The following is a 26092-nucleotide window of genomic DNA, read 5'->3' as shown; positions in this document are numbered from 1 at the left end:
CACCGCAATGAGAAGCCCGGGCACCGCAACGAAACGTGGCCCCCACTCGCCACAACTAGAGAAAGCCTGCACGCAGCAATGGAGACCCAACGCAGCCAAAAAATAATTAATTATTTTAAAAAGCCAGCTCACAATCGGTAAAATCTGGCCAGCCCCTGGTGCACCCTTCCTAAGCACCCCCATGGAGCCGAGACTGAGGCCCCTGTCTCCTGACCGCAACTCTGGCTCCCCGGGCCCAAAACCTCTCTGCCTAGAGCATCACTTTTGCAAGTAGAAAGTTCCTTCGACCAGGACCCTGTGCACTCCACTGGCTGAAAGAGTTGAGGAATGGAGTCACACTGGAGTCGGCTCAGGGCAGCGCCCAGGCATATCTTAGAGGTCGAAGCTCCTGTGTGGCAGAAGAGGGAATGTCTTAGGAGAACGGCCCTCCTCCAGCCACTCAGTCTGTCCTCCCAACCCCTCGGCCCCCACCGCCACCTCCCGATCCTCAGCGTTGAGCCTCGGGCGCACGCAACCCGGTGGCTGGGGCTCGGTCCCGCAGCTAGCGCGGAGCGCCCTCCCCTCTGAGCCCCACACTCACCCACCGCCCGGATGCGGAAGCCGCGCGGAGGGCGCAGCGCCCGACGGCACCAGGCGTCGCGCAGCACCTGCAGGCTGGCCGGAGGCGCGTGCACCAGCAGCACCCCGCGCCGCAACCAGCCCTGGAAGGCCAGCCGCGAGGCGGCGCGCGCCAGCCGCGAGTTCCAGAAGCAGCGTGTGTTGGCGCGGCAGAAGGCGCGAAACACCGCACGCCCGCCCGGCTCCTCCGCGCCCCCTGCCGCCTCCTGCGCCTCCAGCCTGCAGAGCACGAGCGCCAAGGAGCCCGGCGCCAGTTGCACAGGCCGGGCCATGCTGCCTCGGCGGCCAGGCCCCGTAGCCTAACGCATCGCCGGGCTCGGCAACCGCGCTGCACCGGTGGCTGCAGCCGGCGGGAGGGCTCCGCTTACTGCTTTCAGCGCCGGCTGCCGGGAGAACTGGACTCCAGGGGGCGGGGCCGATGTACGCGCCAGGCCGGGGGTGGGGCGGGACTCGCAGGCTGGGACGCCCACCGCTCTCCCCCCCACAGGAGCGCAATAGTGGTTTCCAGGCGCTAAGTTCCCAGGTCATTCTCCACACCCCAGCCAGGTCTCTGCCCACCCAGCCCCCGAACTCCCACCCCGGGCGACTCCCTTCACTTCTCTACTCCCCGGCAGTCCGGAGCTCCTCTTCCCCCGATGGGCGCTCACTGGGGCTTTTCCAAGCCTTAGGGTAGCCCCGCAGTCACCGGGGAGCCGAGCCGCCTCCAACTGCGGCGCGAACGGTACGGCCAGGGTTCCTCAGAGCCGGGAGGACCAGGATGGCCGCCGTCGCCCTGGCTTTGGGATCGCCCCCAGGGAGAGAGGCCACGAGGGGCAGACTCGCTCGGGTCGGGAGCAGGAGACCCAGATTTGAGTCTCCGTCTGCTAATCAGTTTGCATACGTTTCTTTCCCTCTCTGGCCTCAGTTTACTGTCTTGTAAAATGAGGAGTTGGGACTCAATTCTAAGGACCTTTTTCATGACCTTCTGAGGTTCTGGGGTCTGGTCTCGCTCCTGGGTTATCCAACAGAGTTAAAGTGTAAGGGACGGAAAGTGATCCAGAGGTGCCAGCCCCAGTGGCTGGCGAGGCGCAGTGGTGAGATCCCTGGGATTCAGGCCTGGGTTGGGATGGGGATTCCGAAAAGAATCTCGAGGAGTGAAGGGAGAGGGACTTGTGATCTGTCACAGCAGACTCTAGCGACCACCTCGGAGCGTGAGGTACAATTCAGAAGCTGAGGGACAGAAAGGCTGGAACCCTTATTGTTGCACTGGGTGAGGGCTTCTCTGGAAAAGAAGAGGAAGGACATTCTTAGTACAATCAGTACTATAAGAGGGAGTAGAGGGACTTGATGAGACTTGGGAGTCGTTCCAGATTCCCACTCTCTCAGCTTATCAATCATCAATAATAACTACAGTAATTCGAGATAATCTGCTCTCTGCCCCTAGTGAGTCACTTATCACGGTAAATGATAAGTGATGTTAATAACCATTGCTAACATTTATTGAACACTGTATGCTGGGGGCCTTAATTTCACAACTCTGTGTTAGCTTCTATTAGTATCTCTTTTTTTTTTTTAACGGATGAGGTAACCGAAGATAGGTTGGATTAAGAAGTATTTCCCAGTCACACAGTAAGAAATGGAGTCAGACAACCACCAAGTCAGGGTTCCCTATGACAAATAAGTCTGACACAATTTTCAGTTCAAATAAGCATGCGAACCTGAGACAACCATCTCACATCGGAAGTCTGACTCTGGATGGATGGATGGATGGATGGATGGGTGGATGGATGGATGGATGGGTGAATACAGCAGAGAGCCCAAATGAACTAAATGTCTATGTCTGTATAGCCTACACAGGGAGGGCCAAGCTTCCCCTCTCCGTCATGATAAAGATGACTTTCCTGTGTTCCCCAGCCTGGGGAATTATTACTTTTATCTCTGGATCTCTAGCATCTACGACAGTGTCTTTTCCATAATAATGATAGTGATAATTCCCATTTACTCTCAGCTTGCTCTGTGCCTAGAATTGTACTCAGTTTTACATGTGTGATCTAACTTTATCCTCAAAATTAACCCTCTGAAAGGGGCAATATTGAGGCCCATCTTCCACAAAAAAACAGACAGTTTAGGCAGCTTGCCCATGAGGACAAAGCTGCTGGTGGTGAAGCAGAGATCCCAGTGTCTCCTTCCCCACACAGCTGGCTAGAGGGGGAAGCAGGAGACCATCGCCCTGACTCATTGGACCTGTGGTCTGCTGTGAAAAGTTGTCCTGAGCTTGAGTCTGTCCCAAGAATTTGAACTGGAAATAAACAGAGACAATCAGGCCCTTACTAGCAAGGCCTGTAGCTGCAAGGCTACTGGCAGGTAGACCCAGCTATGAGGTTTCATGGCCTGAAATTATGAGGTACAGCTGCCTTAAACTGTGGAAACTTGTTCAGATGTGTGAAATTTGTCCTATCATTTTATTTAAGCTAGTCCAATTAACAAAAGAAGGGAGAAAGAATGTGAGGGGGAAACTTTTAAACTACAGTCAACTACATAGTCACTTGTTTTCCCAAAGGATCAGCTACCATCCCAATATTTCCAAGCTCCTACAAAATGGAACATGTCTTAAAGGTTAAGAAGAAAACTGTAGGCCTCCAACCTGAATAGCCTGTATTACATGGCAAGACTAGAGAAACTGGAACTTCTCAAGGGCCTTCCATCTTTGGGGTCTCTGCAGACCAGACACAAACATTTTAGAAGATGGATTTGTTATCATTGTCCACTTAAAGAGGCACAGAATAGTCAAACTAAAAACTAGAAAGTCTCAAGATGGAAGGATTTTTGCCCCCCAGTGGACTCTATGCCTGAGAAAGGACAAAGTAATTCTAACATTATATACAAATCCAAATGGCATTCTATGCAGTCATTAAGGATAAGACAAAACTTTACATGCTGATACAAGACAATATCCCACATATATATTAAGTAAAAAAGAAAACTAAATAGGTCTAGTATGATTTTTAAAAAAAGAAAAGAAAGAAATTAAGAAACTAAGAAAGGAAGAAAGAAAGAAAATGAAAGAAAGGAGGAAAGAAAGAAGGAAAGAAAGAGAAAGAAAGAGAAGAAAGAAAAAGGAAAAAGGGCACATATATTCATGTGTGGCTGGAAGATCTCTGGGAGCATACATAAGAAGCTGGTGATAACAGTGGTTACCTCCAGAGAAAGAAACAGGGGACAGGGTAAAAGGGAGGCTTATTTTCCACTATGTTTACCATGTGCAAATACTTGTTCAAAAAATGCTCTCAAAAACGTATATCAGAACATTAAGAGATTAGCTCTGGTCATTTTGAGAAATACGATAACAACTGTCCAATTTATTCCTTCCAGAGTAAATAATTGCCAACAATTGACTTCACTTTTCCCCTCTCCTATTTCCAGATGATCTCTCTCTTGGCCACCTTATCAGACCTGAAATTCCTGCTCAGACAATCCCACCTTAGAGAAGACTGTGTCTCCAAAGTCACCATTAAGGGCACATGCATTGCTTCTCCCATTATCCCTTTTTGTGAAGATTTATTTAGCTCATCCGATTTGCTGTTGACTTCAAAAATACAGTGGCCTTTCATGGGAAAGGACACAGGATTGGTAAAGAGCTTTGGGCTTCAAGACCACTGAGGAAGATTAAGATGGCTTGTCCTAGAGAGAAGGGAAAGGGAAGCTGCTGCCTTTGACTGAATTGAGAGAGTGACGCTACTGGGAGATGCCTTTCCCAAGAGCACCCCGAATGGAGGGACACTTGATACTTGTGGAGAGTAAACTCCAAGGCATCAGCCTTGAGAACCACAGTGAAAGGGTGTCTGAGGCAAGGCAGTCAGGACCATTGCAGGAGCCTCTCGGAGCCAACACAGCTTTGGAACTTGGTGGTCAGTGGAAGTGGGGGAGCAGCCCTTGACATCAGTACCGTGTGGCGGCAGGTACCAAGGTAACTATAATGAGCACCCCAGGAAAAAGATCAGGCCCCTATTTTCTGGGTATCATGTAAACCCCCAAGTTTTTTTTGACAATTCCAAGGAGTGGACTTCCCAAAACATGCCAAGACATGGCCAACTCTGGCAAATGGAACTTGGAGTTTGATTTTATTTGGTTTAGAAAACTGGACCTGAAGGGGAACAAATTCACTCTGGTTACACTATAATTGTTAGAGAAGATGAACTGGATCATTTGATGCTCACATCTGCCCGGTGCCTGTCCTAAGGAGAGTGAGCATTCAACGCTCTTCACACACTTTCTCCAGCCTGTCTTTCCAGCCTCATCTCCATTTCCATGCTTTCCCTCCTCCTCCAATCCACAACAAGGATCTTACGCTCCAGCTACTCAAAATTACACACCTTCCCAAACATGCTCCCACATCTTTGCTTACACTATTCCCTCTGCCCAGAAGGCCTTTCTCCTTTCCATCAGGTGGTATACTACAAAGGCCAGCTTGTAAAACTTGTGACACAACCAGGAAGATTAAATCTGTTATTGGAGCACCTCATTAACCCTCTTATAACACATGTGTGTTAAAGGCTGTAATATTTAGTTACCTGTCTTATCAGGCAACCTGAGATTCCTTAAGGGCCAGGCTTCTGTCCGATTCATCTCTGCGACCCAGCATGTAGCCCAGTACCTGGGCCATAGATTTGTTCCACCTGAATCAAATCTAATTTAACTAGTGCTTGATCCATGATAACCCTGTTTTTCTTACTTTCTTGCTAGCCTGGTGTCACCATTCACAAAAGCATTTTTGGTTTGAGGGTGAATCACAGGAAGACCTTGGTGTCCAACAGTCAATGCCCAGGGCAAAGCCTCAAGGAACAGGCACACCCAGGCCTCAGTTACCCAGGTATCTGAAGTTCAGTGGTTTCTCTGGAGTCTGTTTACAGACTCATGTTATACTCAGAATTAACCACCTCCAAATTTTTTCCACACCAAAATTCATCAGGTTGAAGTTCTTTCCCCTTAACTCAGAAAATCAAGCCTTGACACTTAAGGCTGATTTAGAAAGCATTTTATATCTGGGTTCTCTTTATTATGACCATATCTGCTTCTACAGCACATTTCTTCCCTTTATCAGGGGGAAAAAAAAAAACTGTAGAGACTTTTGTTTTTGTTTATCAAAGAGAAATGTGAGGCTTTCCTAAGCAACTGTGTTGACTCAAGGGACAGAGAAAAGGAGGTGGGAGCATTTAATGCCACTTCTTAAAAGTGAAGGACATTTAATGCCACTTCTTTTTTCTTTCTTTCTTTTTTTCTTTAAAATCAGCAGCAGCATACTTTATTTTTCTTTTGCCCGTGCCGCATGACATGCGGGATCTTAGTTCCCTGACCAGGGATCAAACCCGTGCCACCTGCAATGGGAGAACGGAATCTTAACCACTGGACCACCAAGGAAGTCACAATGCCATTTCTTTTTAAAGAAAAAACATTACCTTCTTTATTCTAGCTGCTTAACTTAGATGAGACTCTGGACCACAGTAGCTTAATCTGTAAAATGGGAGTAAAAATACTTGGCTGACCTGAAGGATTTCTTAGGGTCCCTTCCAGCTTCATGATTCTACAGCTCCACCTTCACTCCCAACAGCAGGAACCCTAATGCAGTTTCAGTAATCATTGAGCCCAGTGAGATCCTAAGAGATGCAAAATCAGAGGCTGAGAGCCAGACATCCCCAAAGCTAATTCTGATTTGCCTTTAAACATTTCACTTCTTTATCTTCTCAATGGTAAGGGGCCAAAAAACAAAATAAACATTGAAGAAAAAAAGTCCTTAGCTTGGAACACTAAGAGGCTAAGAATACCAGAAACGGTTCTGATGAACCTAGGGGCAGGACAGGAATAAATACGCAGATGTAGAGAATGGACTTCAGGACACGCGGAGGGGGAAGGGTAAGCTGGGACAAAGTGAGAGAGTGGCATGGACATATATACACTACCAGATGTAAAATAGATAGCTGGTGGGAAGCAGCTGCATAGCACAGGGAAATCAGCTCGGTGCTTTGTGACCACCTAGAGGGGTGGGATAGGGAGGGTGGGAGGGAGATGCAAGTGGAAGGAGATATGGGGATATATGTATATGTATAGCTGATTCACTTTGTTATACAGCAGAAACTAGCACAACATTGTAAAGCAATTATACCCCAATAAAGATGTAAAAAAAAAAAAAAAAAGAAAGAAACCCCATGATTCTGATGTGAGAAGTGATAAAAAAATTATTCTGTACAGCAGAAACTAACACAACATTGCAAACCAGCTGTACTCCAATAAAAATTTTTTAAAAATAATTCTGACACTTGTTAAAATGGTAAGGATGATTTTGTTCAAGACTATTGCAAAGTCTAGACAGCAAAGATAGCTGTAAAGCAAAGACAGCAAAGAAGCCGGGGATTTTTGCCAAGGAACAGAGTGAGGAAGTCAGTGGATAGAAAATTACTGATAGGAGACATCAAGGATAGGGGGATTCTTGCTAAACTGACCTAAGGGGGTCCTTGCTAAAGTCACCTCAAGGATTTATACATCAAGGGCGGGGGGATGCAGATCAGTTATCAAGGGTTAAGGATATGCACTAAACTGATTTAGCAATATTCTTGGGCAGGGCAGGCAGAAGATAGTATGAGGCCCAATGTGGAGGCCTAGTCAAAAGAGGGTTCAGAAAATAAACAACAAAAACCTACTGTATAGGACAGGGAACTTATTCAATGTCTTGTAATAACATATAATGGAAAAGAATATATATATATAACTGAATCACTATGCTGTACACCTGAAACTAACACAATATCGTCAATCAACTATACCTCAATAAAAATAAATAAACAAATAATACAAATAAATAAAATTTTAAAAAGAGGTCTCGTAAGAAGCTGACTATATAGTTTGGTCAAGGAGCCAGTACAAACTTCCCATCACTCTGCCCCTCCCTACGTCGTTAAAGGAATTAATATCCATAAAGCATTTAAAACACCCCTTAGGGCTTCCCTGGTGGCGCAGTGGTTAAGTATCCACTTATCGGTGTCGGGGACACGGGTTCGATCCCTGGTCCGGGAAGATCCCACATGTCGTGGAACAACTAAGCCTGCGTGCCACAACTACTGAGCCCATGAGCCACAACTACTGAGCCCATGTGCCACAACTACTGAAGACCGTGCGCCTAGAGCCCGTGCTCCACAACAAGAGAAGCCACCGCAATGAGAAGCCCGTGCACAGCAACAAAGAGTAGCCCCTGCTCAACGCAACTAGAGAAAGCCCTTGCACAGCAACGAAGACCCAATGAGGCCAAAAATAAAATAAATAAATAAAATTTTAAAATAAATAAATAAATAATATAAAATAAAATACCCCATAATCCCATTTTTGTTTGGGGAGAAGAAAACTGGAATAATTATGATTATGTTAGCAGAAGTTATTTCTAGATAGTGGGATTACAAGCAATTTTTATTTCTTTCTTTGAGCTTTTCTATACTTTCCAAATATTCTACAATTAAAAAGTGGCCCCAATAATTTTTGAGTTAAAGGAAGTAAAGGCAGCTGGCTCTTCTGCACTGGGGCCATCAAAGCCAGTAAGTTTTCTAACCAAAATGAGCAGACTCCATCACTCCACCTCCCCATTAAACTCAGGGTCAGAGGGCAGGTCTCAGAGCTGGAAAATACTACTTCTGGAAAGAAAGCTGGAGCAGCAGCCTGTCAAAGAGGCATGCAACTAAGAGTCCTGCAGCCAGAGCAAGTCAGCAAAATTCCTATTATTTGAAACATGGAAAGTGAGATTCTTTCCCTGACACCAACAAATAAAGTATGGAGGCCTGAGACAAGATGCCAAATCCAGTTTCAGGGTTTACCCAGTTTTGTTACAGCAGAGGGTATAAAGCTGGGCCTCATATCTCACTATTTACATGCAAATCTGATCAAAAATGAGTTGGCCAAAAAAAAATGAGTTGGCCCTACTCCAGGTGCCCAGATCTCGAAAGAACTCTGTTTCCAGGGAGGCCCGTGCCTTCTAGGTACAAGTCTCTCTTCTCTGCTTTATTATGGGGGGAGGGGAAAAAAGATACTAAGGCATCTCCTTCACACACTGAAATCATCATGGATTGTGAAACAAAGTGTTGCTTTTCCCCTTCTGACAGTCTACCTGTTACCAGTTGTTTAAGCTTCTCAAAGGCAGGGATCCAGGATTACCTTTTATTCATCTATGTGTCCTCTAGAATGCCACCACAGTGCTGCTCAAAAACAAGGACGTGGGGGGCTTCCCTGGTGGCGCAGTGGTTGAGAGTCTGCCTGTCAATGCAGGGGACACGGGTTCGAGCCCTGGTCTGGGAAGATCCCACATGCCGCGGAGCAACTAGGCCCGTGAGCCACAACTACTGAGCCTGCGTGTCTGGAGCCTGTGCTCCACAACAAGAGAGGCCGCGATAGTGAGAGGCCCGCGCACTGCGATGAAGAGTGGCCCCCGCTTGCCCCAACTAGAGAAAGCCCTTGAACAGAAACGAAGACCCAACACAGCCAAAAATAAATTAATTAATTAAAGAAAAAGAATGCAACACAATTGAAAAAAAAAAAAGGACGTGGTTCCCTGAATAAGATGATAAAGAACAAAAGTGTGGGACAGGAGGACTAGATGTTCAAGTCGGTACCAACCAACCCTGGTTTAGGCCTAAACAGATGCAGTTCCCTCGACATTCTACAGAGGATCTGAATAAAACATGAGGCTTTGTAGAAGTACCTATAGTACAAGAACAAATACCAAGCCTGCTGAATTCCAGGGACTGCCCTGGGTAATAATGAGGAAGATACAAAGATAAAGGATACACTTTCATTATTTCAAGTAGTTTACAATCTAATGTTTTTCAAAACCTCAGAGCCTTCATGACAGGAAAAACAAAGCGGGGGAGGAGAGAATATAACTTAAGAGAGATAAGAGACATGCCAACCGACGCAATGCAAAGTGTGGGCCTTCTTTGGGTCACTGAACGCTTTGAACAAACGGAACAACGTAAAACAACGTAGGAGAGGCACCCTCCGCCTTCTCCACCGCTGCCGCCTCCCTCTTCTGCTGCTCCGGGTGGTGCTTGCGTGCTCCTTCGGTGCGGATCTCGTTCCTCTGCTGTGAAGCGGCAGCTGAGGGGACTGCGGCGCTCGCCATGGCCGAGGAAAGGCCCAAGGGAGGAGTCAAGACTGACAGCAACGATCATATTAATTTGAAGGTGGCGGGGCAGGACGGTTCTGTGGTGCAGTTTAAGATTAAGAGGCATATACCACTTAGTAAACTAAGAAAGCCTATTGTAAACGACAGGGTTTGTCAATGAGGCAGATCAGATTCCGATTTGACGGGCAGCCAATCAATGAAACAGACACACCTGCACAGTTGGAAATGGCGGATGAAGATACAATTGACGTGTTCCAGCGGCAGACACGGGGTGTCTACTAAAAAGGAAACCTGCTAGTTTACTCCAGAATTCTGTTCCTCCAGACCAAGAAGACATTTTCAATTAGAAAACCGCAATTTGGTTCCACCACACCCTGACTACTACAGTATAGTTTCTCTATTCTCTCGTATTCCCGTTCCCCATTCCTTTATTGTACATAAAGTAACTGGTGTATGTGCACAAGCATACTGCATTTTTTTTTGTTTAACTAAATGGCCAATGGTATGTTTTGATCGACATCAAATGGAGATGGGCTGGGGAAAAATACTGGTTCTGTGAAAATACCCTCTTTTCTCCATTAGTGGCATCCTCAACAGCCCTTATCTTTATATTCCGGTAAGTTATTTTGCTCTCACTGTTTAACAAAAAAAGAACAACATAAAAATTCTTGCATACCTTGTTCGATTGGGGAATTTTAATGTTTTTCATTTATCATTGTAAAACAAAGGACAATTTTATAACTTCTTTGTACGTAGCTGTTACATGTAGGGCAATCCGTCTTTCAGTAGGGATAAATTACTCTAAAAGAAATGAATCTTAGTTTTCCTTTCAAGTCAAGCACCTTGTTGTTTAAATATACTTCTTGTTAAAAATGAAAAAAAAACAATTTATGAGAAATGCGAACATTGACTGGATATCTGATATAAAGAACAAAAGGAAAAGTGAAGGGTTACATGAAATGTGATCTATGAAGAAATAAATATGCTCTTAAAATACCTTCACTTTTAAATATATATATCAATGTTTTGAATAAGTTGTTTGGTGATTTTCTTTTCTGCTCTTCAGTAAAAATGATTACTAACCCTCAGTCATCACCTCGAACAATAAGGTACACCTAGGTAGCGGAGTGCTTGTAAAATATACTCGCCAATAAGACACAAAAACATTAACATTTTAAAATAACATCTTTGAAGGAGAAAAATGTTTTCCAATAATCTCTGGCGCTGTGTTTTCTTCACTCACCAAAAACAAAAAAAAACCAAAAAAACAACGGGAAAGAAGAATAGCACTGGAGAAATAGAAAGAAGTGGTATGAATGAGCCTTTGAATAGAGTTAGGAGGCTACAATTTTTGTTTTAACATCTTTATTGGAGTATAATTGCTTTACAGTGGTGTGTTAGTTTCTGCTTTATAACAAAGTGAATCATCTATGAGGCTACAAATTTTGATCTCGCTATCAGAGTTGTGACATTGTTCCTCACAGTAGGACAAAGATTCACACTGAGGATATTAAGATTTGTTTCCTTTAAGTAAACTAATTTCCATTTCGCATACATAACATTGCTTGGGTTGACTTCTGCTCCTATAATGGAATCAGGAAATTTAATATTATGGCTGAAAGGAACTTTGTTTCATCTGTTCTGTCAAACATACTTCATGAAGAAACTGAGGACCAAAGAAGTTAAAGTGCCCTGGGTCCATAGCTAGTGTGTTTGAGCCAGGAGTGAAAGTGAGGGAGAGTGAGGAAAAGTCCCTCCAACACTCAGTCTAGAGCAGAGATGGGCAAACTAAGGACGGTGGGCCAAAGCCGGCCCACTGCTTGTTTTAGTATGGCCTGCAAGCTAAGAATGGTGTTTACACTTTTAAAGTTGGAGAAAAAATATCAAAAGAAAAATAATATTTCTTGATATGTGAAGATTATCTGAAATTCAAATTTCAGTGTCCATTAAGTTTTTTTAAATTAATTTTTATTGGAGTATAGTTGATTTACAATGTTGTGCTGTCCATTAAGTTTTACTCCAACACCGGCACACTCATGTATGCGTTCTCTATGGCTGCTCTTGTCAGCAGAGTTGAGTGGTTGCAACAGAGGCTGTACGGTCTGCAAAGCCTAAAACATTTCCTCTCTGGCCCTTTACAGAAAAAGTTTGCAGAATCCTGGTCCAGAGCCCTATTTGTGTCAAGATTGCTTTACAGAACAGGGCCAGACATATAGAAAGTATCCTTAATGCACAAATCGTAGGCCTTCTGGGCCTCCTGGTTCAACCCAGTTGCTTTGCATGTTGGATGCTGCTGGAAGAGGGGAGAACTGGTAGCTGCCCTGCGTGTCCTCCAGCCAACATGCTGAGCTGAGGTGGGGTGATTTAGTTTCTGTTCTCACTGCCCATTTAATCATGAGGCTCTCAGCTAACCCTGTCAACAGGGAGGCCAATTAGTGCCAATTTCTATGTGAAAGGCATTTCCTTAAGGCAGAACTGAGATCACCACCTCATTTCACACAAACAATTCAAGGTCACAAGGTTAACCTGGTTAGATTCAAACCAGGGCTTAAAAAGTGAAAGGCAGCCCTCTTACCAATCCCTAGAGCTTTCTGGACGCCTTAGGAAAAAGTGTCAAAGAACTCACCTCATTTACCACGAGGGGACCTAACACTTCAGGGGTAAACAGCAACAGGTGCTGCAAACTTAATATCCCTCCACAAGATTACTCACAGATTTCCTACAGATGTTTATGGCAAAACTTTATTAGAACCATGTGTAGTAACCAGCTTCCTTGGAATTCAATTCAAGAGCACTAGGCCCTCTACTTCAGAGTTCTGAATTTTTTAGGAAATCAAAGACCCAGCTCCAAGGGCCAGTGAGTTCTCAAAATGCATTTCTTACAAGTGAAAAAAAAAAAAAAAATATATATATATATATATTTTTTTTTTGCGGTACGCGGGCCTCTCACTGTTGTGGCCTCTCCCATTGCGGAGCACAGGCTCCGGACGCGCAGGCGCAGCGGCCATGGCTCATGGGCCCAGCCGCTCCGCGGCATGTGGGATCTTCCCGGACCGGGGCACGAACCCATGTCCCCTGCATCGGCAGGCGTACTCTCAACCACTGCGCCACCAGGGAAGCCCACTAGTGAAAATATTTTGATAGGCAACTTTGTTTTGTACTAGAACGCCTAAAAATTTACTGTAAATAAATTTTTATGTGCATATGGCAATATTTTAATAAGATGAGCAGAGCTTACTTCTTAAACCCTTTGGTGGATCATCTCATAAAACATAGATAAAACTTTTGTTCCCGGAGAGTGCATAGTTTGTTATTCAAAATAATTCATGATTTTTAAAAATTGATGTGCTAGTCACATAATATAAATTTCTTATTCTACATAAATCAAGTTGTTTATTCTAAAGTGAACAATTCAGGGACTTCCCTGTCAGCACGGTGGTTAAGAATCCGCCTGCCAATGCAGGGGACGCGGGTTCAATCCTTGGTCCGGGAAGATCACACATGCCGCAGAGCAACTAAGCCTGTGTGCCACAACTACTGAGCCCACATGCCACAACTACTGAAGCCCACGCGCCTAGAGCCTGTACTCCACAACGAGAAGCCACCACAATGAGAAGCCCACGCACCGCAACGAAGACCCAACACACCCAAAAATAAATAAATAAAATAACATGAACAATTCAGTGGCAGTCAGTACATTCACAATGTCATGGTTTGTTTTTTATGTCAATGCAGCCTTTTATATTTATATTATTCATAATATTTATAATAGTATTATATATTAATATTTATATTTAGACTGTTAAGAGGGCACATACACCCATACTGTCCATGTTCCTCAAATGAATTTTAAGTCAAGAATTGTTTTTAAACCAATAAACTGTCCCTCTTGGATATTCAAATTGCCAAATGGTGACGAGAGGTAAATCACACTAGTGAACAACAGGAAAAGAAAATTCTTTTAAACCGATTACGACCACTCAGAAAGGAGATCTACCAGGTTTTCTAGATTGTAGACATTTCTTTGGGGACATTAATATCTCCCAATCTTCCCCCAAACCACACATTTTTTTTAGAATGCCTCTCGGGACTTCCCTGGCAGTCCAGTGGTTAAGACACCGTGCTTCCAATGCAGGGGGCGCGGGTGCAATCCCTGGTCAGGGAACTAAGATCCTGCATGTCGTGCGCATGGCCAAAAAATAAAGATTAGAATGCCTCTATTATTTCTGAAAAATGATACATCATTATTTCATTATTAAAAATTTAAAGTACAAAAAGAAAAAAATTCACTTGAAATTCTACCACCCAGAAATTATTATCTTTAACAAGGTGAACATCTTTCTAGATAAATATAGAAAGAAAGAAAGAAATTTAGGAAAATGGAATCATTATATCACATTTTAAATTAGAAATACTAGTTTTGGGGCTTCCCTGGTGGCACAGTGGTTAAGAATCCGCCTGCCAATGCAGGGGACACAGGTTCAAGCCCTGGTCCGGGAGGATCCCACATGTCGTGGAGCAACTGAGCCCATGTGCCACAGCTACTGAGAGTGTGCTCTAGAGCCTGTGAGCCACAACTAACGAGCCTGTGTGCTGCAACTACTGAAGGCTGCGCGCCTAGAGCCTGTGCTCTGCAACAAGAGAAGCCACAGCAATGAGAAGTCCATGCACCGCAACGAAAAGTAGCCCCCGCTCGCCGCAACTAGAGAAAGCCTGTGCGCAGCAACAAAGACCCAACGCAGCCCCAAATAAATTAATTTATAAAAATAAAATAAAAACAAGCCTCAGGGGACTTCCCTGGTGGTGCAGAGGTTAAGTATCTGCCTGCCAATGCAGGGGACACAGGTTCGATCCTTGGCCCGGGAAGATCCCACATGCCGCGGAGCAACTAAGCCTGTGAGCCACAACTACTGAGCCCGTGTGCCACAACTACTGAAGCCCCACACCTAAAGTCCGTGCTCTGCAACAGGAGAAGCCACCGCAGCAAGAAGCCTGTGCACCACAAAGAGGAGTAGCCCCCGCTCGCCACAACTAGAAAAGCCTGTGCACAGCAACAAAGACCCAATGTAGCACCCCCCCAAAAAAGAACTGCTGGGTTTAAAAAAATAAATAAAAAAGCCGCAGGCTTATACATGAATGAGGGTTAAGTCCACAAATACTTTTGACCATAAATTATACACTTGGTTTTTCTTGTTGTAGAGAGGACATATTATGTCAGGTATTCAGGTAGGGTACTACTTAAGTCAGGGTCATCTCCTTGTTTCAGCCCCATTAATGGTGGAATCTGATCACTGGGCCTAAACTAAGGCAGTGGTTCTTAAACTAGTAAGCATCAGAATCACCTGGGAGTCTTGTTAAAACACAGATAGCTGAGTCCCATCCCCAGAATTTCTGATTGAGACGGTCTGGGGTAGGGCTCAAGAATTTGCATTTCTAACAAGTTCCCGGGTACTGCTGCTGCCTTTCTAAGTTAACATGCTTGGAGAACCTCTGAACTAAGGTATACACAGAGAGCAGTTTTTCCTACTGATATGTGATTTTTTTTTTAACATCTTTATTGGAGTATAATTGCTTCACAATGGTGTGTTTGTTTCTGCTTTTATAACAAAGTGCTGATATGTGATTTTCAAAACTCCAAGAAAAGTAGCTGTTGTCTTGGAGATATTATCTGAGCATTTTGGGCTTTCTCAGGAGGGGTAAATATTAATCCATTGGTAAATATTCTTACAATGGATAGACACTGAAATATTTGTTGAATGACTGAAAACAAGTCCGGGAACCTGCAGCGTAGTCACTTTGAGAAGCTATATACTTTGAAATAGTTTATGGGAAGGGTCACAACTGCTTAAGCAACTGAATTAAATCAGTCTTTATAGTTTTTTTTTTCACTTCTCATCCTCAAGCTGATGTGACTATATAATTCCTTTGTGAGGTGTCAGATACTGAACATAATCTAACTAATGTGGAATGACTGACTTCACGGTCCAAAGTTCCGTCTGGTGGGTAGGAGAGCAAAGGGGGCGCAAAGATGGTAATCTTCCAGGCTTTGTCAGTATTACTGAAAATTAGGCAGATTATAATCTTAGTTCCAGGGGAAATTGATCAGTTGGAATTAGCCCTCAACCAGTGTCAAGCTCATGAATACAGAGTCCAGCCCCTAAAGAAGGGAGGATTTTGCAGACTGTCAGGATCCCAACCATAGAGGCAGGATTCAGAGCTGGGGCCTCAGGTTCTGCAAGGAAGGCAGAAGCCAGGAGCCAGGTAGAAGCTCATCTGCACAGATTTTAATTGAAGATTAGAGTTTGGTGAGGGTGGTGGCATTTGGGTTCACACCACATTTAAAGACAATGAAAGTGATAAATCCTACCTAGTGGTGTAACGCCTCAAAACAGGTCAGGCAGTTTGGATTAGATCAGAAACCTGGTGCGCCTAAATCTACAGTTTAAAGATATCTGAAACTTCTAGCTAGGCAGGGCTGAAATGCAGGCTTAACTGCCTCAGGTGGTTTTACAGATGTTTATTTATCAAAAATATCTAAGCATTTTCATATATTTAATATTTTTTTTAGTGTGAGCCATCCTAATTTCAAACTGAGTGAAATCAAATCCAGGGTAAACCTGAATTTGGAATGAAATAAGAACCCTGCCATCCTAAAGCTTAGCCTTCAACTCCAGTTAATTTTTTCTGTTTTTAGAGCTTGGTCATGTTTAGCTCTTGGTTGCCTGGGAACTCTTAGCAGTCTGCAGATAAAGACTACCTTAGGAAACTGAAGTCTCTGGAGGTAAAAGCTATGATCCACAAGCTTCTTGCTTTCCCAGACATTCAGCATTGCTCCAGCAGTACTCTTGCTTAAAGGTAAACTCCAGACGGGAAGCAAAACCAATGCTTTTAAAGAGTCCTTGTGTTTTCTATAGGAGACCCTAAGCTGTTGTGAAACTGCACGTTGAGATTTTGTTCATATAAAGTGTATGAATATCTTAGGAGAGCCTCCTTCTAAGGGTAACAAAAATCTTATTGTGGGCATTGCTGGGGTAACTAGTTTCTGGGTTATCTCTCATTGGATTTTCCCCCTTTGTATTTTCTAAGTAGATATTTACTAAGTTATGCTAAGCTTTACTAAGTTATTTAAAAACTTTAAAAATATTTTGAAGTCCAGGTTTAGATATTTCAATCATCTTTTAAATATTTGGATCTTGGCATTGTTTTACATCTGCTCTCGAGGGCAGATGGCTTTCCAATTCACCAGTTTTAGAACCCATGTGCCCTGCACCTAACGTCAAAGAATGTCATATAATCACTTCTTCTCCTTTACTGCAATACTGCAGTTTCATTATTGTTAACATGTGGTTAAGATGGTGCCTCTTCACATGAAGTTTGTTCTGGATTCTCAAATTTGGGGGATTAATTTAACTTCAGAATGGAACTTTTTCCGAACACTTTTTTTAAAATTAGCATTTGTGTTTTCATGGCTTTTGCCTAAAAATTCTCTGGGCTACTAAATCAGGTGCAAATTTTACCTTTGGTCCAATAACAATTGATACTGTGCTATTGCTGTAGCAATTCAGGCAAATGAAGCATCATAAAGAGCAGGTACAAGTTTAAATGTGATCTCTAGGAAGCCGTTACATAGAGTTATTACAACACTGATCTTGGAGTTCAAAACTTTCTCACATCTAAAGAGACAAAATATGAGGAATTTGCACGCTGTGTGGTTTATGATCATTCTAAATTTTCAGATTCAAGATAAATCAAAAACATAAACTTGTCTTGGGTTTGTTTGCTATGATAAATTCTTTGCAAGGGTCATATAAGGGTTTGGAAAATTAATACAGCAGTTAGTAGCCTATGCTTCAGCAAAGAAATTTGTCATGTTATTTTTCCCATTCTAAAGGTGAAAAAATTCAGCCAAAAACAATGGAAAGTTATTCCCTCGTGGTCCCCAGCTAAATGGTAAAGGGTTTAATATTTCATATTATTTGGCCTCAGTAGAACCTCATATCCACTTAATAGTTGAACCTAGCCTCCTAGTCTTTGTAAGATTGTATTTCCAAATGCAGCTCAATGGTTATCGCTAGCCTTTTTTTTTTTTTGCGGTACGCGGGCCTCTCACTGTTGTGGCCTCGGAGCACAGGCTCCGGTCGCGCAGGCTCAGCGGCCATGGCTCACGGGCCCAGCCGCTCCGCGGCATGTGGGATCCTCCCGGAATGGGGCACAAACCCGTGTCCCCTGCATCGGCAGGCAGACTCTCAACCAGTGCGCTACCAGGGAAGCCTATCTCTAGCCTTTTTTATCTTCCTTCAGGCAGGGAAAGAACAGAATCTATTTCTAACATATAAAGAATAAATATTTAATGCCCATTCATTTTCTTTCTTAGATAGATAGACCTTTTGAAAGCCAGTACCTGACCACACAAAGACCACTTGCTATTTCTGGCTATAACATAAATATTTAATTAAAACCTACTTTGAACCATTCTTCTTTAAAGCACAAAGTACACTAGCCTTGGGCTGCACTTATGCCATTTCCCAAATCCATCTGTTATTTAATCCCAGGGTTTTTACCAGCTTTGCAAATTTAGGAGGCATTCACCTGGCTGTTGGAAATGTTGCTAGGAGATGAATTTTTAATCTTTGAGATACTGTTTCTGGAAGAGAACCAGTCAATCTGGCTATTATGAATAATGCTACCATGAACATTCATGTAACAAGTTTTTGTGTGGACATATCTTTTGATTTATCTTGGGTATACACCTAGGAGTGGAAGTGCTATGTCATCGAGTTTTTTATTCCTGTTAATATATATATTTTAAAAATTTCCCCCAGTTTTATTAACATATAATTGACATACAGCACTGTATTAGTTTAAGGTGTACAGCATAATGACTTGCATATATTGTGAAATGATTACCACAATAATTTTAGTTAACATTCTTCATCTCATATAGATAAAAAAAAGTTTTATTCCTTGTGATGAGACACTTAGGATTTACTTTTAACAACTTTCCTACTATTATAGCTAATATAGAGAATGCTGCGATGAACATGGGTGTGTGGACATGTCCCAGAGTTTTTTAGTTATTGTTAAATGGGAAGAATACAGGAAAAGTATGTCTATTACATCTTCCTAAAACTAATATCTCTTTCTTTCCTTCCTTCTTTCCTCCCTCCCTTCCTTCCTTTCCTTATTATTTGGCTGCACTGTGTCTTGTTGCTGAACGCAGGCTTTCTCTAGTTGTGGCGAGCGGGGGCTACTCTTCATTGTGGTGCGTGGGTTTCTCATTGCGGTGGCTTCTCTTGTTGCGGAGCATGGGTTCTAGGCACACGGGCTTCAGCAGTTGTGGCTCGCAGGCTCTAGAGCGCAGGCTCAGTAGTTGTGGCGCACGGGCTTAGTTGCTCTGCAGCACGTGGGATCTTCCCAGACCAGGGCTCGAACCCGTGTCCCCTGCATTGGCAGGTGGATTCTCAACCACTGTGCCACCAGGCAAGTCCTCACCCATAGTTTAATAAGCAAACTCATCCATGTTTAACGTATTCCAAATGCCTTTCTTTAGCAGAAAATTAGAAATTTCCAAGCTTTTTTTTTTTTTGCCCTCTAACAAATACTGCTTTACTGACCAGAAAGAAGTAACTGCCTTTGTATTAAGGCACAACACAACTGTCACTGTGGCACAAATCCCTGCTGTTTGTCCCCATGATCTCAGCTAAGACCCCGTGGCCCACAAAACAAAGGCACCTGAGATTTTTCCCTCAGCTGCAGCATAGGGGAGGTACCTGAGAGCTGAGACTCTTGGAATTGTCATGGTCTTTGGTCCTGTGTCCAAGTTCATGTCTCCACTGGTGCTGAAGATGAATACTAAGATTTACCAATGTAAAAGCATCTTCAAGTGTCTTTCCTCCTGAGTCCATCTTTGACAAAAGTCCCCAAAGCTTGACCCCTTAGCAAAGGTACAACTCCATATCCTGGCCACTCTTAGGGTATAAAGAGAGAATGAGTTGCCCAGGGGTACACAACAGATGGACTGTTCTCCGCAGGTCATGCACTTGTGCAAGGGGTGAGGTGCAGTTGTATGGTAACATGTGAAGTGTACTGTGAGCCTTTAGGGTGCATAGAAAGGATAGACGAAAAGAGTATCAGCTAGTCTGTCCCACTTACCCCAGCCCACCCAGTTCAGGGTCTTCACATGTTTCTTTTGAGAGTGAAAAGTTGTACACATATAAAGTCTAAGTGTCACTGTAATTCTCTTTAAAAAGGATTTTTTGTGCTGTTACATTTTGAGGAGTAATTTTCTACAACTTAGGCAATATTCAGAAAGAAATATTAAAATCTTAAAATTTCATTGTTTTAAAATGACTTAAATGAGTATTAGAAATACAAAAACAGGCATCCAGAACATTAAAAAAATGGGAAAACAAAATTAAATGTTATCATAGACCTACTTTGTTATCTGATTAAGTTTTTTTTGGTTTGGTCAATGTCAGCTGATAGAATATAAGAACAGACCGCATGTTTACTTCTGAATGAAAATCCAAAACAGTTTAGAAAGACAAAAACAGGTTCTCTTTACCTCACTTTCACTAAAACCAATTATTCTATATGTAGTTTTTTCCCCCCTAGCTTACTCATCTCATTTTCCACTTCTAATTTACCTCTAAGTAATAATATAATGGAAAGATTTATATTTTTTCTCCATTCTCCCAATATTATTCTCATTTAACTATCTCTGGGAAAAATAAGTCTGACAGGTAGACTTTATAATGATTTTTCTCATTCAAAATCATACTGTATTAAAGAACTATATTCTTCACTGTCTTTTAGTTAAAAGATTATCTCCAGGATTTTCCTCGGAGAAAAAACTTTCTAACTACCCTGTAATGATTTATCTTACCTAAAAGATAGAGAAACATTTATACAGTAACTGTATAATTATGGGTCAATCAGTAATTCAACCTCAGAGAAGTTCAACAAACCATTACAATCAGAAAGAGCAACTTAAGGTAAAAAGAAAAAAAACTGGTTTGAAAGAATTTTAGGTATTTTAATCTATTTCTTAGTAAGAGCTACGTGGATTCCATTCAGCTTAAGATACATGTAACAGGGCACTTACATTCTCATATTAACCCGTTTGGAACACCAAATCATTATTCTAGCAAAATAAAATATAAAAACCCTAATATACTATATAATTCTCTGACAGTGAAACGTTCCAGGGAGGGTTATTTACATACAGAAAACCTGATATTTGCTACAGATGCAATTCAGCTTCCACTAGTGTTATCTCAAAGACATGTCATTTTTAACCCTGTACTCCTTTAGACCAGAGTTTTTCCAGCGGGGCACTACTGACATATGGGGCTGGGCAACCCTTTGTTGCGGGGGGCCGTCCCATGCAAAGCAGGTGATTCAGCCAAGTCCTTGGCCTCGACCACCTACATGCCAGTGGCATTCACCTTGGTGGGAAGGGTACAGATGTCTCCAGGCACTGCTAAACGTCTTCTGGGGGCTAATGCACCCCCTGTTGAGAACCACTGCTTTAGAGTATGTCACATTTCCTACCTTTTCACTCAATAGTTTATTAACTATTATATATCTAAAATTCTGAAGGAAATACACAGACTAATAAAACAAACTATTTTTAATTAAGGAAGGCTTAACTTAAGGCATCATACTGACATCTACTGGCTTGGTACTAGACCGTACGTTTGACATATACTGCATTTAAAAAAAAAAACCCTCAAAATTAAAAGTAATATAGGTGCTATTCTGGGAAACTAGAACTGTTAATTGAAAGCAGTTAACATTAACATCAAAACTATGTGTTTTATGTAAAGGCTAACATATATAATAACAATGGCAATTAACAATTATTTTCTTAGTTTTTGATGTACTGTCGTTTGGATGAGTTAAATTTTTAATAAATGTTTTTAGAGACTGAAAATTGGAGAGGATTTAAGGACAAGTAACAAAAAAAAGTGTGGTCCAAAAAACTTGCAAAATTTAAGCAGAATCCTATTTTATGATTCATACTGAAATTTTTTTAATTTATTTTTGGCTGCATTGCATCTTCGTTGCTGCCCGCGGGCTTTCTCTAATTGCATTGAGTGGGGGGGCTATTCTTCGTTGTGTTGCGCGGGCTTCTCATTGTGGTGGCTTCTCTTGTTGCCAAGCATGGGCTCTAGGCATGCGGGCTTCAGTAATTCTGGCTCGCAGGCTCTAGAGTGCAGGCTCAGTAGTTGTGGCACACGGGCTTAGTTGCTCTGCGGCCTGTGGGATCTTCCCGGACCAGGGCTCAAACCTGTCTCTCCTGCATTGGCAGGTGGATTCTTAACCACTGCACCACCAGGGAAGCCCCATACTGAAATTTTAAAAGGCTAAATTTTTTTTAAAAAACTAGTAATGAGGGCTTCCCTGAGGGCGCAGTGGTTGAGAGTCTGCCTGCCGATGCAGGGGACACGGGTTCGTGCCCCGGTCCGGGAAGATCCCACATGCCCGTGAGCCATGACCACTGAGCCTGCACGTCCAGAGCCTGTGCTCCACAACGGGAGAGGCCACAACAGTGAGAGGCCCGCATACAGCAAAAAAAAAACAACAAAAAAAAACTAGTAATGATAATTCTATAAATAAAATTACAACTGTCTAGGTTTTTAATAAAAGAGATTTGTAATTGAACACTACCGTCAATTAAACTGATGAACTTTATTGGGGTTAAAACTATAACAAAGTTCATCCTAAAACATTTTGCAATGCAAAATTATTTCACTCAAGGAGTGTTTAATAATTTGGATGCCAGGAATTACAAGCAATTTTCAAAAGCAAAGACTCTCACATTCATAAAACTTTATACATCATTTGAACTAACAGATATTTATACTACTAAAATCAAACATGCATCACTTTCAAACATTCTTGTATCATGATTTTATATATTACATTACTTATCAGCATTCTTCATCACTACATGTATTTTATCATACACTTGCACCATTCTCCTTAGATTTCTGATCTTTATCTTCATTCTTCACATTATCCTATAAAATACACAAAGGAAAAGTATATTTTATTAAATTCTCTTAAATGTAACTTTAAAAATAATCATCATTACTAAACAGAGATACTGCAGATAGCCCATTTCACCATCTATGGAAAATTGAACCGGGTGGGGGGAAGGGGAGAGTAGGAAAGAAATCTCTCAATTCTGTGCAGAATGACTTCTAGTATTTGAGAAAGCCATCTAAATCCTAAGAAATTAGAGGTTCTTAGGACTATATTACTAACAGCAGTATATTCCTTGCACTGTAGTTTTTCTTTTTTGTCTTCTTGTTCTGAGTGAGACCCAGGAGGTGGAAGGTCTCTCAATTACTGAAGTTAGTTTACAAGGGCACTGAGTTACTAGTTATTTTTGAGACAAAGAATGCTAATAAATTAATTTTGATAGTGTCAAAAAGTTTCTCAACTCTGCCCAATAAATGGGTTTAAAAAAGAAGTGAATGGGGCTTCCCTGGTGGCGCAGTGGTTGAGAGTCCGCCTGCCAATACAGGGGACACGGGTTCATGCCCCGGTCCAGGAAGATCCCACATGCCGCCAAGTGGCTGGGCCCATGAGCCATGTCCACTGAGCCTGCGCGTCCGGAGCCTGTGCTCTGCAACAGGAGAGGCCACAACAGTGAGAGGCCCGTGTACCACAAAAAAAAAAAAAAAAAAAGTGAATGGCTTTTCTTCCTCAAGTTCAAACTCAACCTCTGATTCTAAAAGAAATGCAAGTGAAACTTGCTTTTTAAGAAGTCTGCACACCAGGACTTCCCTGGTTGCGTAGTGGTTAGGAATCTGCCTGCTAATGCAGAGGACACAGGTTTGATACCCGGTCTGGGAAGATCCCACATGCCGCAGAGCAACTTAGCCCGTGCACAACTACTGAAGTCCATGTGCTGTAGGGCCTGCGTGCTGCAACTACTGAGCCTGCGTGCTGGGACTACTGAACCCCGCGTGCTGCAACTACTGAACCCTGCACGCATAGGGCCCATGCTCCGCAATAAGAGAAGCCACCACACCACAATGAAGAGTAGCCCCCACTCGCCACAACTAGAGAAAGCCTGCTCGCAGGAATGAAGACCCAATGTGGCCAAAAATAGATTAAAAAAAAAAAGTCTGGACACATAAATCATGTTGACATCTGAAGTAAGTTCTAGGAAAATACCATCTTTGGGGAATTGCTTTTGACTAATCTAATGAAGGACAGAATGCTACCACTATTTTCTGTTAGAAAAGCCACTAAGAGCTTAATAATATTAAATTTGCCAGAAATAGACTTTTTAGAAAAGGAATAAACTATGAAAATGTTGAAGGTACAAAACAGCTAACCTTCTTAAGAACAGTGTGGATCTCATCCATTACTGTGGATAAGTTTCTGATTGTCTTATTCAGCTGGTTTTCAAATTGCAAATTCATGTTTTCTGAAATCTTTAAGTTTTCTTGTAACTGACTAAGGTCCTTTTTAACTTCTCTGAGTTCACCAGAGAGGTTTTTGTTGGAATTCTCCAAATTTAATATGGTTTTTTCATCTTCATCTGTCAAAAAAAACAAAACAAAACAAAACCAAATTCACCATCTTACCCTTTAAAATTTCCAATTTAACTCTGAGGTTAAAAATACTTAAGCTAGGAGAATAAAAAGTGTATATAATTCTTTAAACTGGCCACAAGTGTCAATTTTAATAGTTATAAAGCACACTGTAATAACTCATTTCATTTAAATTAAGTTTTACGTAGTATTACTTCTAAATCCAAGTTCCATTTTAAGATAATTGTACAGACTAGAGAAAGTAGCAGAAACTAATGAAGACTAAGTGGAACTAGGGGAGGATTAAAAGGATGCAACAGAACAACAATCTAACTTGAGAATGCACATGAAGATCTAAGATTAATTCTTATAAAGCTAAGCAATTTTATAACCTTTAACAGAAATGGTGAAAAGTAAACTTACATTATGTGTCTAGACTAAAACAAGGTATGGATATGCACAAGTATAGGTATGTATATACGTGTGTACACATATATATCCCAATAGAGTGTTAAAAGTACCTCATATCCAATGCTTTTCCTTACCTGTCTTTTCTTCTAGTAACTGCAGCTTCTGTTCCACTTCAGCTCGTACTTTTTCACTCTTTTCCAATTTTTGCAAGAGGCTTCCTACATCGACCATTGCACCATTATACACAATAAGGCCAACATTTTCTTCCATATCCTTTGATTCCTGTTTTACTATCGGTGTTGGAAGTAACAATCTGTTTCCTATAATATAAAAGAAACCATATTCTTTTGGCCACGCCACACAGCATGTGGGATCTTAGTTCCCTGACCAGGGATCGAACCCGTGCCTCCTGCAGGGGAAGCACGGAGTCTTAACCACTGGACCGCCAGGGAAGTCCCTAAAAGATACCATATTTTATTATGTTATTTTCTTCTTTAATTAAGAATATGGTTATAAAATGGCATGATCTTAAAATAATATACTCAAACCTAGCATATCTTCCTGCAATGCTTCAGATTCTTCATGATTTTCTTCATCTTTTGAGGTGTCCGTTAATTTTCGGTAAAAGCAAGATTCACGGAGTACTACTTTATTAAGAAGCTTCTTTACCTGTTATTTAAAAAGATGAAAATAAGTTTTTGATTCTCCTTGAACATCAGTGTTCTAATTTTCACATATGATAAACATCAATGGCATCTCAGGTATCCACTACCACTCAATTAGAGCACTTACGCTTTTAACTGTCTTCTCTATAAACCTAAAATCAAATTATCACTTGAAAAAAATTGTCAAAAAAAGTCTGATAAAAACGTCAATACATAACGTATACGTACAAACACGTTTATTAAAGCATAGCTTGTAATTCTAAAAAATGAAAGCCATTTAGCAACTGGGACTAGTTAAGGCAATAAAGGCACATCTATACCATGGAATACTAGGCAGTAATAAAGAGAACAAAATGGGTCTCCATTTTCATGGTAGAATGCCCATGATACATTATTAAATGAAAAAAAGTTGTCCATCAGTATGTTTAGAATGATTTCATGTGTTGTTTATGAAACTGGAACTATCATATATATACACATATGAGTTGCTTACAAAAGGATCTAGAAGTTTATATATTAGGCCAAAGGAGTGGAACTAGAGGAAGAGACTTTTAACTTCTTTTACTTTATTTATTTCAGTATTGCTTAACTGTATTACTATAAGCCTGTATTGCTTTTATTTAAAATTTATTTATTTATTTTGCATCACCGGGTCTTAGTTGTGGCATGTGGGATCTAGTTCCCTGACCAGGGATCGAACCCGGGCC

At 42.0% G+C, this 26092-nt stretch overlaps 2 protein-coding genes and 1 pseudogene across 6 annotated transcripts in view; 1 reads left to right on the top strand and 2 right to left on the bottom strand.

Annotated features, from left to right (window-relative positions):
• STOX1 (storkhead box 1) overlaps positions 1–1183 on the bottom strand; it is a 51587-nt gene extending 50404 nt beyond the window's left edge. The window contains exon 1 of the mRNA XM_022590737.3: positions 581–1183. Coding sequence (XP_022446445.1) covers positions 581–890 — 310 coding nt within the window. The 5' untranslated portion in view covers positions 891–1183. The remainder of the gene's footprint in view (positions 1–580) is intronic.
• Positions 1184–9737: 8554 nt separating this feature from the next.
• On the top strand, positions 9738–10054 carry LOC111183591 (small ubiquitin-related modifier 2 pseudogene; annotated as a pseudogene).
• Positions 9884–26092, bottom strand: part of CCAR1 (cell division cycle and apoptosis regulator 1) — a 65895-nt gene continuing 49686 nt past the window's right edge. For all 5 annotated transcript variants that reach the window (XM_022590736.3, XM_089897577.1, XM_022590735.2 and 2 more), the window contains 4 exons: positions 25269–25389; positions 24855–25040; positions 24112–24317; positions 9884–22782 (listed from right to left, as the gene is read on the bottom strand). In XM_022590736.3, coding sequence (XP_022446444.1) covers positions 22723–22782; positions 24112–24317; positions 24855–25040; positions 25269–25389 — 573 coding nt within the window. In that variant the 3' untranslated portion in view covers positions 9884–22722. The remainder of the gene's footprint in view (positions 22783–24111; positions 24318–24854; positions 25041–25268; positions 25390–26092) is intronic.

Source organism: Delphinapterus leucas, chromosome 16 (genome assembly GCF_059928025.1).
Source record: "Delphinapterus leucas isolate spDelLeu-1000000601 "Yukka" chromosome 16, BTC_Dleu_Yukka2, whole genome shotgun sequence".
NCBI classification, from domain to species: domain Eukaryota; kingdom Metazoa; phylum Chordata; class Mammalia; order Artiodactyla; family Monodontidae; genus Delphinapterus; species Delphinapterus leucas.
Note: the sequence above shows the minus strand (reverse complement) of the source record. Positions and strands in the feature narration are given on the sequence as shown.